The 18,414-nt window shown below is 52.5% G+C and overlaps 1 protein-coding gene across 4 annotated transcripts; it reads left to right on the top strand.

Moving 5' to 3' along the window:
• The first annotated feature begins 820 nt into the window (after window positions 1-820).
• FBXO46 (F-box protein 46) lies at window positions 821-17,943 on the top strand. Of its 4 annotated transcripts, none has more exons than XM_047836581.1 (2): window positions 821-911; window positions 13,727-16,712. In XM_047836581.1, the coding sequence occupies exon 2, from the start codon at window positions 13,809-13,811 to the stop codon at window positions 15,621-15,623; it is 1,815 nt and encodes a 604-aa protein (XP_047692537.1). In that variant the 5' UTR covers window positions 821-911; window positions 13,727-13,808; the 3' UTR covers window positions 15,624-16,712. The 4 variants fall into 4 exon arrangements, 3 of the variants coding, with proteins under 3 accessions (XP_047692537.1, XP_047692538.1, XP_047692539.1); XR_007147481.1 differs by lacking the exon at window positions 13,727-16,712 and adding an exon at window positions 17,701-17,943 and having other exon boundaries at window positions 840-911; XM_047836582.1 differs by lacking the exon at window positions 821-911 and adding an exon at window positions 10,535-11,238.
• Window positions 17,944-18,414: the final 471 nt, after the last annotated feature.

Below are 18,414 nucleotides of genomic sequence, written 5' to 3'. Positions count from 1 at the left end.
CCTTAACTTTCACGAAGTTGGAATACTACTTGGGTTGTCTGGGGGCGCCTGGGGGGCCCAGTCGGTGAAGCCTCCGACCTCAGCTCAGGTCAAGATCTCCTGGTCTGAGAGTTAGTTCCAGCCTGCGTTGGGCTCTGTGTGGACAGCTCAGAGCCCGGAGCCTGCTTCCGATTGTGTATCTCGCTCTGTCTCGGCCCCTTCCCCGCTTGCTCTCGCTCGCTCTCTCTCTCTCTCTCTCTCTCTCTCAAAAATAAATAAACATTAAAAAAAAAAATACTTGGGTTGTCTGCAGGGTGTCTGGCATATGGTTAGTATGCAATACATATTTACACAAGGCTTATTTACACTGTTCTGGCGCTTGAAGGAGATACAAAGGTGCCTGTCCTCGTGGAGCTTCTATGATGTTGACGCGGGGCTTTCCTCCCTTCTAACACTTAATGTTATCATTTGTAAATTAGGAGGTGGTGGCGATGGAAAAATGTCTGAGAAAGTAGAGGGCACTGTTAAGTATTATGTTAATTAGTATAACTAAACGTGCTCTTTCCCCACTCTCCACCCCTCACAAACGTCTCTTGGCAATTTGCTCAATTTCTTCCAAAGGGCCCCGGGCCAAAATGGAGGAGCCTGGACTCCATCTCCCAGAGCGCCTGGCGGGGCGCTCTCTGCGCCTGCGCCGCAAAGTGCCCTCTCCGCCTCCTGGGAGTTAGAGTCGATCTTCTCCCCAGCCCGCCCCGTTTGCTTCCTTTCTCCACCTCCAAGCTTGATCACGCTGCCTTCTGGGAGGTGTAGTCCGTGGCCACTCGGACTCCAATTCCCAGCGGGCTTCGGGGCGGGAACCCGGAAGGGGAGGCTGGAGAGGAGCGAGTGGGGGAAACCCGCGTAGCCGAGAAGAGCTGCGGCGCGCAGAGATGGTGAGAACCCCGAGCGGGGGCTGGGGACGCTGGAAAGCTGGGGCGGAGGTTCGGGGCCGGTGGCGAGAAGGAAGGGGCAGTGGCTAAAGAAGAGGCTGGACGAGGAGAGATCGCTTTGGGGAGGGGTTTGGGAGAAACGGGAGCCGGAGGGAGTAGTAGAAGAATGGGGGCTGGGGAGGGGTCTTGGAGGTGGGGAGGGAGTCGAGCCTTGGGATTGATTGTAAGGGAGCTCCGAGCTGGGGAAGGGAGTCCCGAGTTGGAGAAGGGGCTGGGCGTCCCGACAGAGGCCCTGAAGGGAGCAATTTCGAGGGGGAGTAGCCTGGGGGATGCGGAGAGGCATGGGAGTCAGGGCTAGATGAATGAGGGGGTCCGTAGGCTCCGAGGGAGAAGCCAGCTGTGGCTGCGGTGGGTTGGGGCCTCTAGATCGGACTGGGGGCAGGAGGGCAAGCTGAGGTGGTGGAAGGAGAGAAATCAATGGTAGAGTGATGTGGTGGTTAGGCTACCGTACTGGGTGGGAATGGGTGGAGAGCATGAGGTTAGGCGCCTGGATGTAACGATAGTTTGCCTAGACCAGCCGGAGACTCCCCAAGAAACCGGACAGTCACAGAACTAGGATAAGACGGCCCGAAAGGGCCACAGAGAGAGCCTTTTGCACTCGCGTTTCTCCAGTGGGATCTCGAAAAGTGTAGTGGTTGTTGTGTACTGGCGGTCCAGCCTTCAGATCTCATTCGGTCACTCCTTGGTGACCTGAACAAGTCTCCCTTCTCTGAAACTTGGTGCCCTTATCTGAGTTGTGGGAACAACTTGCCACTGAGAAGAGGGAGGGCCTCTTAAGATTGTTACCCTCTCTTGCAATAAGTCCCCAGTCTCAGAGCTGTTGGTGGGAAGTTCCCCACCCCAGGAATGTGACTGGGTCACAGGTGCTGATGGATTCCCTCCTTATCAGTCCAACCCCGGAGGCAGTTTCTCAAAACCTGGCACTGCTCTGGGCATATCCCGGCTAAGAAGCATGCCATGCCCGGGCTCTCCTCAGTGGATTACAGCTGACATTTATGGTTTAGGACGTGCCTGGCCCTTCTCTTAGCTCTTGGTGCGTATTAACTCATTTAATTCTGGCAACACCCCTAAGGTGTAGGTGCTGTTATTGTTTCCATTTTGCAGAAAGGAAGCAGAGGCACAGAGAACTTAAGCAACTTTCCTAATGTCATCCGGCATTAAATGGTAGGCTCGGGATTCCAAGCTAGGCATACCGGCACAGAACCTGGTTTCACCACTGCAATTCAGTCCCTTCGCCTTGTACTGAAACGCCAAGAGTAGGGCAGAGACTCGAGAACAGAGGCAGTCTTCAGTTTGAATTGTGGTTCTGTCATTTGCTGTGTGACCTTGGGCAAGTCTTTTGACTTCTCCTTAACTATGAAATGGGATCGGTAACCCTAGGAAGGTTAGAGGATCCAGGGAGGTCAGCACGTATAAAGTTCTTGGAGTAAGTGCTCAATACACATGAGTTAGCATTTTTTGAGCGGGAGCGGGAAGCAGACTCGAGAGAGAAAGTGGAAGACCGCGACCAGGGAGGGAGACGTCAGCCAGTCTGCCTCCTTTTCGTTCTCTCACAGATTTCCCCCTTATCTCACCCTTCTGGTGTCCCACCCACTACCCGTAGGCTCCCATGTCCAAGGGCGACTCCCCAAGGGGGGGTTGCTCAGAGACTCAATCTGTCCCCATTCCCATCGCCAGCCAAATATAAATAATTCACTTCCCAATGCCCAGCCTGGCCCAGCTCCAGGTATCTCAGTGAATAGGAAATATTTCCAACAACTGTGTTTTCTTACCCCAACCTTTGGGTCATTCCAGCCTCCCCTGGCAGTCAGGTAACTTTGTAATTCATCTTGAAACAGTTTGGTTCATTTGTTGTGAGGCTTTCCTGAGTTTATCACATAAGTTTTCTGACTCTGATGGGAAAGTTTATGCTTAAAAGCACTGGGCCTCAGGTACACCGCGGTACAAATCCCTTCCTCTGCGCTGTGTGTCCTTGGCCGAGTTGCATTCCCACTCTGGCCCTCGAGTTTTCTTGTGTAACCTGGGGCCGCATTCCAAGCACGGGGCTCTTGTGAGGAGATGAGAAGGTAACGTATATAAAATGTTTAGTGAATACGAAGTATGAGGTGTTTCTACGATTTTTAGTCTTCCGAGAAAGAAACTGTTGAGCATACGCTTTGGAACCAGAACGCTCAGATTTGAATCCTGGCCCCATCACACACTAGCTGTGCGACTCTAGGCAAGTCACTTAACCCCTCTGGGCCTCGGTTTCCTCTTCCAGAAAACGGGGGTTCCTTCCTTGAGTAGTTCACAGTGTTGACAGAGCACCTACTATGTGTAGACTGACACTTTGCCCCTGGGGAGCTTGCTGTTGTCACAGCGTTGGTGACATTTGTGCTCATTTCTCAGGTTTGGGGTTTCTCTTACTGATTCATTTGCAGCCCCTTATGCTAGCTTTGCCTGCTTGTCCTTGCTTTCAGGGGTCTTTAACCCTTTGTCTTCAGCTCTCAGTGAGTTATCTGAAAACTTTTGGTTTGGGGGTAAAGCGTGCCAGCCTCTCACTTGTCCCTGTATGTCACATCTGGGGTCCCCTGGGGTAAGGTGACACTTTGCTCCCCCTTTCCTTTATTTGTCCGTCTTGGGAAATGTGCCTGCCTTCCAAGTCATTTTGCCTTTTCTTAAAATCTTAAATGTGTTTTTCAGCCTGTGCCTGTCCGAAGCTTACTCATACAATGATATTTTTACCGTTTCTTTTCTTTTCTTTTTTTTTAAAGTAGGCTTCGTGCCCAGCATGGAGCCCAATGCGGGGCTTGAACTCACGGTCCTATGATCAACACCTGAGCTCAACACCTGAGCTGGGGCGCCCGGGTGGCGCAGTCGGTTAAGCGTCCGATTTCAGCCAGGTCACGATCTCGCGGTCCATGAGTTCTAGCCCCACGTCAGGCTCTGGGCTGACGGCTCGGAGCCTGGAGCCTGCTTCGGATTCTGTGTCTCCTTCTCCCTCTCCCCCTGCCCCTCCCTCGCCTCAAAAATAAAATAAACACTAAAAAAAAAAAAAAAATTAAAGACCTGAGCCGAGATCATGAATTGGAAGCTTGACTGACTGAGCCACCCAGCTGCCCCTATTTTTACCAGTTCTAATGGTATATTTCTAGTAGCTCTGGTGATGCTGTATTATTCCTAAAAGTACAAGTTTTCCTGGCTTGTCACCTGCTCCATGATGCCGTCCTAACCCCTCGATTGAGATCATAACCCTCACTACGGGGCTCCTGGGTGGCTCAGTTAGTTAAGCATCTGACTCTTGATTTTGACTCTTGATTTTGGCTCGGGTCATGATCTCATAGTTTGTGAGATCTGACGGCACAGAGCCTGCCTGGGATTCTCTCTCTCCTCCTCTCTCTGCCCCTCCCCGGCTCACGTTCTCTCCCCTCCTCCCTCTCTCTCAAAAATAAATAAACTTGGGGCGCCTGGGTGGCGCAGTCGGTTAAGCATCCGACTTCAGCTCAGGTCACGATCTCGCGGTCCGTGAGTTCGAGCCCCGCGTCAGGCTCTGGGCTGATGGCTCGGAGCCTGGAGCCTGTTTCCGATTCTGTGTCTCCCTCTCTCTCTGCCCCTCCCCCGTTCATGCTCTGTCTCTCTCTGTCCCAAAAATAAATAAACGTTGAAAAAAAATTAAAAAAAAATAAATAAATAAATAAACTTGGGGCGCCTGGGTGGCGCAGTCGGTTAAGCGTCCGACTTCAGCCAGGTCACGATCTTGCGGTCCGGGAGTTCGAGCCCCGCGTCAGGCTCTGGGCTGATGGCTCAGAGCCTGGAGCCTGTTTCTGATTCTGTGTCTCCCTCTCTCTCTGCCCCTCCCCCTTTCATGCTCTGTCTCTTTCTGTCCCAAAAATAAACGTTGAAAAAAAAAAAAAGATTAAAAAAAATAAATAAAAAATAAACTTAACAACAACAAAAAAAGATCATAATTTCCACTTCCACTCCCAGTCCTTCTCGCCGTATTTGTTTCCCCATAGCGCTTGCCACCTTGGAACTTAACTTACTCTATTTTTACTGTTACTGCCTCCAATTAGTATGTGAGCCCCAGGAAGGCGAGGATTTTTATCTCTTTTTCCCTGCATATCCCCAGTCCCGGAACAAGCGGCTGGCACACAGTACCTGCTCTGTAAATATCTGTTTCATTAATAGGGGAGACCCAGTACACAACAGGAACAAAGGAATGTCCGTATTTTGGTTACTATGAGGGACTAGGGTCAGTTTCACTTCAGAGTTCTTAAATAAAGAGGGACGAAGTCTTTGGTTCGGCCAGTGATTTCCAAACTGTGAGGCAGTCTCACGTTCTCTTAATAATCCCAGAGCCTGGGGGCGCCTGGGTGGCTCCGTGGGTTAAGTGTCTGACTTCGGTGAAGTGTCTTGACTTCCGCTCAGGTCATCATCCCGTGGTTTGGTTCCTGAGTTTGAGCCCTGCACTGGGCTCTGTGCTGACAGCTCAGAGTCTGGAGCCCAGCTCCCTCTGTCTCTGCCCCTCCCCCACTTGTTCTCTCTCTCTCTCTCTCTCTCTCTGTATCTCTCTCTCTGTCTCAAAAATAAACAAACATTAAAAAAATAATAATCCCAGGGGTACCTGGGTGGCTCAGTCGGTTAAGCGTCTGACTTTGGCTCAGGTCAGGATCTCACCGTTCATGAGTTCCAGCCCCGCATCAGGCTCTGTGCTGATGGCTCAGATCCTGGAGCCTGCTTCGGATTCTGCGTGTGTGTGTCTCTCTCTCTCTGCCCCTCCCTGCTCATGCTCTGACTCTCTGTCTCTCAAAAATAAATAAACATTGAAAAAAAATTTTTTTAAATAAACATTGAAAAAATAATAATCCCAGAGCCTGAACACTGAGCCTCTCCTTGGTGCCTAGCTGACACTGAGCACTGTACCAAGGTTGATCTCAGTGAATCATCAACCAGCCCGTGGGTGGGTATTGTTATTATCTGCATTTTACAGTGGAGGAAACTGAGGCACCGAGGGTTAAGCACCCTGCCTATGGGCACATAGGGAAAAGTGGGAAAGCTGGGGTGTCTGCAGGCCCTGCCTGGATTCTTTCTGCATCTTGAATCTCTAGATCCTGAGGATTTGGATGATTCCTATCACTAGGGAGCTGTTGGGAAGGAAAATTTGAGAGGGAGGCAGAGCCCAGCAGACCCTGAGGCCAAAAAGCCGAGAAAGGGGCCTGGATGAATCAAGATTGTGGACCGAATGGTGGCAGGAGTGGGGGTGGAGAGGGTGGGGGATAGAAGCAGCAGGACCAGGAACAGAGCTCTGGTAAGAAGCCACCGATTCCTGCGGGACGGTGGACCAGTGCATTCCCTGAGCACCTGCTCTGTGCCCAGCCCTGTGCTGCCGTGATCCTGACAGCCCTATCCCTGGGATGGAGGCGCCCCGAGGGCGGGGGTTGGTGGGGACATCACCGTGAGTCAGAGTGAGGGGGGCCAGGCATCCACTTTTTATTGCCTTTCTCCTTTCTTTGCTTTATCCTGCTGTAGTTGACATTGTTTCCAACTTCTTAAGGTGTGCACTTAGCTTGTGAATTGTTAGCCTTCCTCCTTTCTTTGTGCATTGATGGGAACGGGTTCTCCCTAGACCTCCTGCACCGCACTGTCCTCCCAGGCTGTCCCTTTACCTTCAGGTGGGGATTCCTTTTGCCTCGCTTCCGGGGCTACGCTTAGTTCTTCGATCCGATAGCTCCCTTTTTCTTCGTTCACTGTTTTCATATTGGAGAAGCAAATCCTCCGGTAGCTTCCTGAGAAGGGTTCCCGGACAGGTATTTTTGTTTTTGCAGACTTGCGCCTCTCACAGAAAGGTTTTCAGCAGGGGAGTGATGTGGTCTGATTTCTGTTTGGAGCAGTCTCTGGCTACCGTGGAAAGGATGGAGCCGGAAGAGCTAAACTAGGCCAGTTGAGCCAAGTGCGGAGGCTGGAGCAGCTGTGCCTTCGAGGAGAGGTCCCAGCCTTCCAGAAACCCACAGGGTGGAGGGGAGATGGGCCCTCACCCAGGTCATTGTCATTCCGCAGTGACAGGTGACAGGTGCTGCCAGAGGAGGCCTCAGGAGGAAGAGATCCCGAATAGCTTGGGAGGGCACTCCCGAATAATTCCTGGAGGAGGTGCTGGGGGCAGGCCTTCCCCACGGGGGCTTGTCTGGAACCAGCCAGCTTTTCCCAAGAGGTCCCCAGTAGCCCGAGGGAAGACAGGCAGCGTGGCAGGGTTAGGAGTTTTTCCCAACAAATATGCATCGCATACCTCTGATGTGTTAGGGCATTGCCTCTCCAACTTAAACGTGCATACGAATCCCCGAGAGAGTTTGTCAAAGGGCACCTTCCGACTCAGCAGGTGTAGGGCAGAGCCCGAGACTATGAGACTGCGTTCCCCCCCCTTTTTTTTTTTTTTTACATTTTTTATTGTATTTACTTATTCTTTTAAGCTTATTTATTTTGAGAGAGAGAGCAGGGGAGGGGAAGAGAGAGAGGGAGAGAGAGAGAGACTCCCAAGCAGGCTCCTCACTGTCAAGCACAGAGCTCGACCTGGGGCTCAAACTCACAAACTGTAAGATCATGACCTGAGCCCAAATCAAGAGTCAGAGGCTTAGCGCTTAACCGACTGAACCACTCGGGTGCCCCAAGACTACATTGCTAACACACTCCCAGGGACCACTGTTCCAGGGAGAACGGTCTGAGTCGCCAAGTGCTTGGTGCTGTTCTAAAAGCTGGGGATCTAGCAGTGAAATAAAGTGGACGAAACCACCAGTCCTGTGGGAGCTTGCGTTTTAGTGAGGGGAGACCGACAAACTTTATAGACAAAGTTTATAGTATATCAGATAGTGATATGTGCTAAGGAAAAAAGCAAATCGGGGGCCCCTGGGTGGCTCCGTTGGTTGAGCATCCGACTCTTGATTTCAGCTCAGGCCGTGATCGCAGGATCATGAGATCGAGCCCCCCCATGGGGCTCTGTACTGAGCTTGGAGTCTGCTTAGGATTCTCAGTCCCTCTCCCTTTGCCCCTCTCCCCTGCTTACATGCGCTCGCGCTGTCTTCTCTCTCTCTCTCTCTCTCTCTCTCAAAAAAAAAAAAAAAAATCGGGAAGGGAAAGGAGAATGTATGTGGCTGTTGCTGGGGGGACTGCAGTTTTTGAGGACGGAGTAACTTGATCCACACAAAGTGCTGCTCGGTGAATAAAGCTGCTGGTACTTGGTGAACTCCTGCCACAAAGCTGTGTTACTTCGCCCTTCCGTGCCTCCACTTCCTTGAAATGAGGTCAGAAATGGCGAGGTGATGTGAGAATGAAGTGAGTTAATATCCGTAAAACGCTCCGAGCCAAGCCTGGCAACCAGCGAGTGCTCGAGGGTGAACCGCCGTGGTGATTGTCATTTTCTCTCCTGATACATTCATGTGGGTCATGACCGTTTATTTGGACGTCTGCCCCCTTTCTCATGAGTTCCTCGTGGTGAGCTCAGTGTCATCTCTGTGTCCCCAGCGCCCAACTCCAAGCCAGCACACAGGAGGGCCTCTGAATGTCAGCTAGGGGATTCTCGAACGGTTGGGATCTTTCCACCACGGGTGTCGATGGTGTGGTTCAGTTCCTTACTAATTTCATCTGTCCAGCCCGTCTCTTCTGGGGAGATGCTTTGCGGTTTCCCACCACAATTGTGGAGTGGCCAGACTGTTTGCCGTCCTGTTTTCTGGCTTTGTGTATTTTGACGCCAGAGTGTTATTAGCATGGGTCGGGAACGTTTGTCTGTGACGGGTCGGTTTGTTTGGTTACCACCTTTGTGTGTACCGATACCTCTTGCTTTTGTCAGATGCTGCTATTTCTTTTTTCTTTCTTTCTTTCTTTCAACATTTTAAGGTTTGTTTATCTATTTTGAGAGCGAATGCACGTGGGCTTGCGCTTTCAGGGTTGCACAAGCGGAGGAGCGGGGGAGGGGCAGAGAGGGAGAATCGCAAGCAGGCTCCCTGCCGTGGGACTTGAACCCATAAACCACGAGATCGCGAGATCATGACCTGAGCCGCAATCAGGAGTCCATTGCTTCACCGACTGAGCCACCCAGGGGCCCCGCCGTTTTTTTTTTTAAACGGTATTGGCACTCTTCTACTTGTCTCTTGGTTCGTATTTGTCTGGTCTTTTTCCTTTTTTTTTTTTTTTTTTTCCCCCAACTTTCAGTCTTCTGGGTCACGATGTTTTACAGTATTGCACCTTCATGGAGCATTCTCTGAAAGCTGACCTCGTGTAGGGCCATGTGGAGGGTTCAGTGTGTGGGAAGTTAGAAAATTCTGCCCCAGTGACCTCGGACACAGACAGAATCTGGCTGTGAAACAGAGTCTACACTGCCAGGCCTCGTAAAGTTTAAGACAGGGAGCTGCAGGGGAGGTCCATCCATTCAGTCTCAACGCTGGGGCAGTGCTGCTGGGGACACCGTAATGACCATGACTGCTCTGGCCCTTCTGGGTTCACTGTCCAGCAGAAGAGACAAATCCGTCTGTAGAGACAGTGATGACTCAGCATGGGCAGGGCTGGGACTCGTCAGAGATCCTTCTCTGGGCAGGTGGGAGGTTTCCCCGGAAGGGAGCTCAGGCAAGCCCTCCCTGTTACAGTTACATTTGAGCAAAGCAAATGGATTAAAGAACTGAGCCACGTGGAGATCTGGAGGGAGAGCATTCCAGTTAGTGGGAAGAACCAATGCAAAGACCACGGGAGGGAAGAGTTTGCAGGCGCCTGAGGGGGGGGGGGCGGGGGGGGCGGGGGGGGGAGCGCAGAGGGGGAGTCTGACCCAGGCTGGGAGATCCGCTTCTTAGAGAAAGGAATGGCGGAGCTAGTACCCCAGAGAATATATAGCAAAGCAATGGGGCACAGCGTTCTAGAATCAGATTCCCTGGATTCCTATCCCTGCTCCCACTCGCACCAGTTCTGCGTAGGCCACCTGTCTGGCTTCTGTTTCTCTATTCTTACATTGGAGAGGATAATAGTTTCTACTGAGGGTCAGACAGGGTTGCAAGTACTCAAACCACTCTCTATGCCAGATCTGGTGCCCTCCGGGGTCCACTGGGGGTGTGGAGGAGTGAGGAGGGATGAGGCTGGACTTGTAGGGTACCGGGGCTTTTTCCCAAGGGCACCGGGGAGTCATTCATGGTAGGTTTTGTACAGGGTAGTGACAGGGTCAGGTTTGTGCTTGAAGACCCTTCTGGCTGTGATGTGCAGGATTGGTGGAAGCAGGCACGGCTGGGGCAGGGTGGTGGAAGGACAGACAGGTGACACTTGGACAGATGGCTGCAGTGGAGTCACTTTGGATATCTCTTCAATCAGCCTGGCTTTGTAAGGATCTAGGTGAGCCCTGTTCAATAGAAATATAATGCGAGCCGTATGGGTAATTTAAAATCTTCTAGTAGCCACATTTTTTAAAAAGTCAAAAGAAAGAGATGAAGTTAATTTTAAGTAATTTATTTAAATTATATCCTAAGTATTATCATTTTAACAGGTAACTAATATTTAAAAAGCATTATTGAAAGTATTTAATATTCTTTCCTTGTACTAAGTCTGAGTCAGATTTGGGGCGCCTGGTTGGAAAGGCTGAATGGAGAGGTCCATTTGGACACACAGCTTGAGCCTTGAATGCCAAGCCCAGAGGCTTAGACTCAGTGCCGCGACAGAGGTGGGGAAGGCGGGTGGGAAGGCGTCGCAGAGTTCTGCCATTTGTTTTTCAAGGATGATGTGATCCCGCTTCCCAGTTTCCCCCACTGGAAATCTCGGTCTCCAGGGTTACCAACCAAACCTGGGCACTCAGATCTTTCTGCCCGGTTCCTTCTGCCCTCAATCCTGAAGCTGCCCGGCCCTTTAAATCTCAACTGTCAATCGGGGCTCCTGTTTAGAGGGAAAGCCGTGTAATGTACCTATCCCTGAATACCATGGCCTCTGTCCTGGCCTTGATCCTCCGTTTTAGCAAGAAGTTGGGAATTGTTCTACGCTCTCTTACACTCCGCTGTTTCCACACCCCCTTCACCTCTCGCCTACTCCTCCCTCTTTCGAAGTTAGGCCCCTTCGCCAAGCCATTCCTTATATGGGCATGGCCCCGAACGGCAGCCGCTCATTGGCTGGGGGCGTCACGCGCGCGTCTGTCAACAAAGGGGCGGAGAGAAAGTAGTCGCGCGCCACCACGCGACGTCCGGAGAGCAGGAGTGAGGGGGCGGGCCCTCTTCACTTGTGCGCGCATGCGTATGTGCTGCCTCCCTCCCCCGCCGCAGGGGGGCGGGGCTCGAGGGTGAGGGCCCTTTGGGGGCGTGTCTAGGTTTCGGGGGTCGTCCGAATGGGGGGGCAGTTCAAAATTTGGGGCTCCCTTCGCGGTTAATCGTTATTTGGGGGCTTGAGAAAGTGCGTGGGTGTGGGGGATACTTGGGGTTCCCTTGAGCTTAGGGGGAGCCTTGGGGTTTGGGTTTGGGTTCTTTCGTAATGTGGAACTTTCGGTTGTATTGTAGGGGTCTCCTTTGTGGTTTGAGATGTCTGGTGGGTTTGCGATTTGAGGAGCTCACGGAGAGACTTAGGAACAAAATAAAGAATCCAGGGGTACCGATGCTGGAGCCAGAATGCCTGGGCTTTCGCCGCCTCAACTTCTTCCTACCTGTCTGACCCTCGATTTGGGGTTAAACCTGTCTGTGTCTCATCTGGACACAGGAACTAATTAATACGCTAACCTGCTTCATCGGGACCGAGGAGGATTAGCAGGAATTGTTACAACAGTATCTAATAAGCTCCAGCGAACACGCAATAAGCACGTGTCAGTTGTGAGGATTCTTTGGGAGCATTTGGGGGTTTGGGAGACTTTGAAAAATATAAGGTTTGGGATTAGTCTTATGTATTAGGGAGCTTTTATGTTTTAGGTTGGTTTTTTTGTTGTTGTTGTTTTGTTTTGTTTTTCAGTCGAAGGGCTTGTGTGGAATTAGGAAATACATATAGAGGTTTAGAAAGTATTTGAAGGGGAGTATAGGATTTCAGGAGACTCCTCTTTTTGGGGTATCTGTGAGGTTGGGAAATCACTGTGAATGTCGGAGTCCTTGGTAGACATGGGATTTGCGAGGGGTTCCTTGAGATTGGAGCCTTCTGTGCTGGAGGGGATATTTATAGGTTTAGGAATTTAAATTAGGTTTGGAGAGAGTCTGGATGTTTGGGGGAAGGCATATATTCTGAAGATAAGGGTAGGGTCTGAATGGAGGATTTTAGAGGGTAGCCAGTTGTAGAGTGATCTGTAGAGCATCTATAGAAAATGGCATTTGCTATGTTTGTGTGTCTATTCCTGGGCATTTGGATGTATTGATGAATGGTAGACTTCATCCTCTATAGGTTTTAGGGGTTGTATGGTGATTCTTGTTTGAAACAAAGAACTGGGATTTCAGCAGGGGTTGTAAGTATTTGAGGGGAAGGTGGGATCATGGATTATGAGGGGTAAGTATTTTTAGGATTAGGACTCTCTTTGTGACTGGTGTCTGTGGGTGTTTGGAGGCTGTCTGGATTTTGAACGCTGTCCACAGGACCACAAAATGATGGAATTTTTAGTGGCGTCTGTGGAATTGCCTGAATTTAGAATTCAGGACCCCTGGAATAGTCTGTAGTGCAGGGGTCAGCTGACTTTTTCTATAAAGGGCCAGATAATGAGTATTTTAGACTTTGCAAGGCCGTATGTCCTCTGTTGCAACTCTTCTGCCATTGTAGTATGCAAGCAGCCATAGATAGATGAGCATGTTTCAGTAAAACTTTATTTGAAGAGACAGGCAATGGGCTGTAATTTGCTGACCCCTGGTCTATGGGCACGTGGGAGGTTGGAGGTTTGGGGAGGTTGGAGGTTTGGAGAGTATTTTGGTTTCAAGATGCCTGGAGGGAGATGGGCCCAGGGAACGATTGAGACCGAGGGATGTGCTGCCTGGTGGTCCTGCAGTCCAAAGCGGTCACGTCAGACTCAGTGGCAGAATCGTCTCCAGAGTAGGTCATGCACAAAGTCGTCGCAAAATAAAACGGTCGTCATTAAGAGAGCCCTGAATTGAAAAGTCCCGAAACCAAGTTTGAGGGCCTGGTGTTACGCCAAGTAAACCCTTCCCCACTCAGTTGACCTGTGTCCACCAGAGCAGGCCTTCTTATCCCAGAGGTCTGTGGCTGTGCCTAACGGAATTAATCACCTGCACGGCCTTGTGCGAGTGTGTGCGTTCTTTCTGGGCGAGGACACGCAGCTTTGAGGGTGTCTCAGGGAGCCCCACGACTTGCACAAAGTGAAGAGCCGATTTCTTAAGGGCCTGGCTGGCTGTGACCTTGGATTTTTCTCCCCCTGCCCGGCCTACCTCATTCCTTCCTCCGTGGGCTCGAGGAGCCGTAGCGGTGGGTAGGGCTGGGAATTCTTGTCTTTTGAGGAACTGGCTGTTGGGTGAGCAAGGGGACAGAGGAGGACCTGTCAGTTGCTGCTTTCACTAGAGTCCAGGGTTATGGTAGCAGGAGGCCTCTGGGTCGTGAGTGAGGGCAGTCGGGCCACGGAGTATGACCTGCATGGTGGCGACAGGCTGCCGGCTCTGGTTACCTCCTGGGTGTTTAAAGACCGGCGCTCATCCCCTCTGCAGCCCTCCCTTTGCTCACCTGTGCAGCGGGGCAGGAGTAGGGTTCTCAGTGGTCTAAGTTGGTCTGTCCCCTCAGGAGAGGTTGAGGCCGGGGTGGTAGGAGGAGGACAAGCTATTCCGCCACCTCCCCAACCTCCTCTTCCCTGTCCCCAGGTGGCCCGCGGAGCCTCCCCTGACCATCCCGGCAGGTCCTGAAACGCGGTGAGCCCCGGCCTGTCTGCTACCGTTTCCCAGGATGGACCGCAGCGGCCTCCTGCCCTTCCAGCTCTGGTGCCCCCGGCCCTTTGGCACCTACTCCCAGAACCAGCCGCGCCCGCCTGCCGCGGCCCTCAAGCCATCATCAGCCTGCCCAGAGCCGGGCAGCGGGGCCGAGCCAGACCACGGGCCTGCCCACTCAGAGAACACCCCGCCCGCCTTGGCCACGGAGGCCCCTGCCTCCCAGCCTGCCCCGCTCCTCTCCGCAGCAGCTGCTGGCGATGAGGGGCGAGTCCTGCTGGACACGTGGTACGTGATCAAGCCCGGGAATACAAAGGAGAAGGTGGCCTTCTTTGTGGCCCACCAGTGTGGTGGGGGCAGCCGGGCCAGCTCCATGAAGGTCAAGGGGCACTGGGGCAGTGACAGCTCCAAGGCCAAGCGGAGGAGGCGCTGTCTGGAGCCTACTAAGGCTCCACCGGACCCAGGGGGCCGAGAGGGGCCCCCTGCCACTGAAGGGGCCCCAGCCTCAGCTGGCGAAGATGTAGACCTGCTCTCTGTGGCTGAGATGGTGGCCCTGGTGGAACAGCGGGCCGCCCTGGCCCTGCAGAACTACCCACGCCCCGGCACCCCGGCGCCTGTGGTCTTCGTGTCGGCTGAGCAGGGTGGGCCTGCCAAAGGGCTGGGGTCCGAGCGGAGGTCTGGTGGCGGGGACTGCAGCCGCGTAGCTGAGGCAGTGGCCCACTTTGAGGCCCAGCGGGACAGCCCTCCAGCCAAAGGCCTCCGCAAAGAGGAGCGGCCTGGGCCCGGCCCAGGGGAGGTGCGCATCGCCTTTCGTATCTCCAACGGCCGAGAGCCCCGGGCGCCCGACGGCAGCTTGCCCAACGGGAGCAGCGGCCGGCCCGGTTGTGCCTACCCTGGCAGCCCAGGCCCCGGGGCCCGAGCCAAGGACAAGATCACCTGTGACCTGTACCAGCTCATCAGCCCCTCTCGGGATGCCCTGCCCAGCAACGTGGAGTTCCTTCTGGCTCGGGCGGATGAAGCCAGCGAGGGGGAGAGCCCGGTCCCTGCCAGGCCTGAGGACACTCCCCCGGCGCCCCCTCCACCCCCTGCCCGGGACTGCGGCGCGTCAGGCTTCCACGTGGACGTGGTAGTGACGGGTGTGGTGGACGAGTGCATCTTCTTTGGCAAGGATGGCACCAAGAATGTGAAAGAGGAGACGGTGTGCCTGACGGTCAGCCCCGAGGAGCCGCCCCCACCGGGCCAGCTCTTCTTCCTCCAGTCCCGGGGTCCGGACGGGCCCCCCGAGCCGCCCCCAGCCGACTCCCCCACCACCGCGCCAGGCCCGGACGACGCTGAGGGGACAGCGGACACCTCCCTGTGCCGCCTGTATCGGCACGTGTCGCACGACTTCCTGGAGATCCGCTTCAAGATCCAGCGGCTGCTGGAGCCGCGGCAGTACATGCTGCTGCTGCCCGAGCACGTACTGGTGAAGATCTTCAGCTTCCTGCCCACGCGGGCCCTGGCGGCCCTCAAGTGCACCTGCCACCACTTCAAGGGCATCATTGAGGCGTTCGGTGTGCGGGCCACAGACTCGCGCTGGAGCCGCGACCCCCTGTATCGCGATGACCCTTGCAAGCAGTGCCGCAAGAGATACGAGAAGGGTGACGTGTCGCTCTGCCGCTGGCACCCGAAGCCCTACCACCACGACCTGCCTTACGGACGTTCCTACTGGATGTGCTGCCGCCGAGCGGACCGCGAGACGCCTGGCTGCCGCCTGGGTCTGCACGATAACAACTGGGTGCTGCCCTGCAACGGGCCGGGCGGGGGCCGGGCCGGCCGGGAGGAAGGGAGGTGAAGCCGGGGGAGGGGTGGGGGGAGAGCCCACCGTGCCCACCCCTCCCCCTGCCCCCTGGGAGCCCAGGGCCAGGACTGGGTCACCCTCCAGGCGGTGTTGATCCCCTTCCAGAACCGAGATGGGGTTCAGGGGGATGATTGAGAAGGCGCTCCGATCGACCAACCCCTATTGGTTTTCTACTCTTCAGACCCAGGGCCCGTGGACCCCTCGAGCAGGGTGGTTTTTATCAGCATCTCAATTTCTTCTCCGTTCAGCCCCAACACCCTCCTTGCCACTCTACACCCCAGGGACCCACCAGCAGGGAGCAGACGGCAGCTAATTTTGGTACTACTTAAGGGTTCCCCCATTCTGGCCCCCTTCTGCTGCACCCCCCGCCCCCATCCCATGCCAGCCAGTTCTTTGTCTCTGGAGCTGTGTTCTCCCAAGAGGCTGCAGCATGCAAAGCCAGTATCTCTCCTGACCTGCCACACCAGGGCTCACCTCCTCTTTAGGAATTGGGGGCCATCAGATCACAGATCAGATGTGGCACTTTTCATGGCAACCTGCCATTTCTAGATGTTTTCCCCATTAAAACAATAAAAAAAAAAAAAATCACTGTTTTCTTCTTAACCTAAAGCTACCAGTCTCTTCGCTTCCCCTAAGGAGAGAAAATAAAGCTGAAATATAAAAATTCCCCATCTCCCATTATTTAAACTATTGCCATCGCTTCTCTACCCCCCCCCCAAAAAAAAAAAAAAGCTGTGAAGCCCTTTGCCTCGCTCTTGACAGCGTGGGGGGCCGGTGGGCAGGGACTGTGGGTTTGAATTTCCGGATTGTTTTTCCTTCCATTCTGGGTACTTGTTCAGGCATTGGGGTCTCTCCAGCCCCAGCCACGTGAGTTTCTTTAGAATCCTTTGGTCACCTGAGACCTCGATTTTCAGGCAGTTTGGTCTGGGGTATTCTCGTTTGTTCTGTTTGGGGTTTTTTGTGTTTTTTTTTTTTTTTTTTTTTTTTGGTTTTGAATTTTCATCCTTGTGGTTCTGGAAGTTTCTGGCGTGTGGCATCTGACCAGTTTTGAATTGGTCCTTTCTATAAAATCAATATTTATAAGGCTGGGCCCGGACTGGTTTGTGTGTTGTTTAGGGAGGGGGTTGGAGAGGGGAGGGAGCCCTGGGCCACTGCATGGTGAGCTGGAAAAGACGGAGAAAAGAATCGTTAGCCAAGTCCCTTAGCTTGAGATTGTTTTTGAGTCTCCTTCGTCTGTGTCCATTTGGATTCAAAAATCTCATCGTTATTAGTAGCCTAAACAAGATAGTTTTTAATTTCTTTAGAAGTCCGGGATGGGCAGGTACGGTGGCCCTGAAGTCATCAGGAACCCAGGCTGCTTCCGGCTCACTATTCTTTGGCTGTGGCCCCCATCCTCATGGTCTAAGATGGCTGCTAGAACTCCAGCCATCATTATTTTGCAGGAAGAGAAGACTCCTTCCTCCCAGAACTACTGCACCATACAACATTTCGTTAGTCACAGCTTAAGCCACACGGAAGGGCTGCAAGGGAGACTGGGAAATGTTGTGCCTTAGCTGGTACATCATGCCCAACAACAAAAAAGCTATTTTACTAAAGACTCCTGTGTTTCCCATAATTGAAGCTTTAAAATCCTCACTTATTTACTAAATAAGAAGACGAATTAAGTCAGTGAAACAATTCAAGTATAAAGGAAGAGAGAAGAATGGATATTGAGAGCCAATTAACAGTCTCTGACATTCTCATCAGGGTATAAAAATGACCAGAGAGACTAGGATACATCACGGTCGTTATTTAATACTTAGATTTTGGAATCAAAGAGAGCTGGGTTTGAGTCTTGGCTTGGCTTTGTGGGCCAGTTTTCTGGAGGGAGAAACCACATTATTTGGATTCTTCTGCTGAAAAGAGGTAGTTAAAAAAATCGTAAAAGCATCAAATAGCCAATATAATACAGTTAAAGGACACATCACGCGAGAAATTTAAGGGAAAGGTACATGGGGCATGGAAGCTACTTTTGCTCTGAGGGCATTTGCTTATGCCAACAAACTTGAGTTTCCTATTTGTAATCTTGTAGGGACAAGCAGACAGAAGTCAAGGCCAAGCCTGCCCAAGGTGGGAAATCTCACAGGAGCTGGGATCCCACCAAACTACAAGCTCCAGTAAGGATGACCCAGAAGACTGCAGAGAAGATGTTCTAAACACTGAGGGGAGGGGCGCCTGGGTGGCTCTGTCAGTGAAGCACCTGACTTTGGCTCAGGTCATGACCTCACGGTTCGTGAGTTCAAGCCCCATGTTAGGCTCTGTGCCGACAGCTCAGAGCCTGGAGGCTGTTTGAGATTCTGTGTCTCCCTCTCTCAAAAATAAACATTAAAAAAAAATTTTTTTTTTTAAATAACACTGAGGGGAGCACAAGACCAAAGGAGAGAAAAAAGCGGACCCCAAGAATTCATGGACACAGGCTGGCCCTTGGCTCAGGTTTGTGGCCCAGGTTTGTATCATCTGTGTTGCAGGGTACTTCTTAGCTGAGACGTCTGGCAGAAACAAACCTAAATCCTCTGGGGTAAGGAACTGTCATCTAGAATGCCCACAAGTGATTTTTCAGACAATGACTAGTAGACAGTCACAGACAACAGCAGAAGCAGACTCACAAAGGCTTCACAGGGTGAACCGGTCAGGCACAGGTTAGAATACAGGTATCCCCCCCCTTCCCCAAAGTTCAAGTTAATTCACCTCACCTTTACACAAGACCTGCATTAGTACGGTAACGGCTCTTTTCATAAAAGTGAAA

Source organism: Prionailurus viverrinus, chromosome E2 (genome assembly GCF_022837055.1).
Source record: "Prionailurus viverrinus isolate Anna chromosome E2, UM_Priviv_1.0, whole genome shotgun sequence".
Lineage (NCBI taxonomy): Eukaryota > Metazoa > Chordata > Mammalia > Carnivora > Felidae > Prionailurus > Prionailurus viverrinus.
The sequence above is the reverse complement of the archived record's forward strand: the minus strand, read 5'-3'. Positions and strand labels throughout refer to the sequence as shown.

Coding starts and splice junctions, on each gene's coding strand:
- FBXO46 (XM_047836581.1), top strand. CDS start 13,809: ATGGACCGCAGCGGCCTCCTGCCCTTCCAGCTCTGGTGCCCCCGGCCC.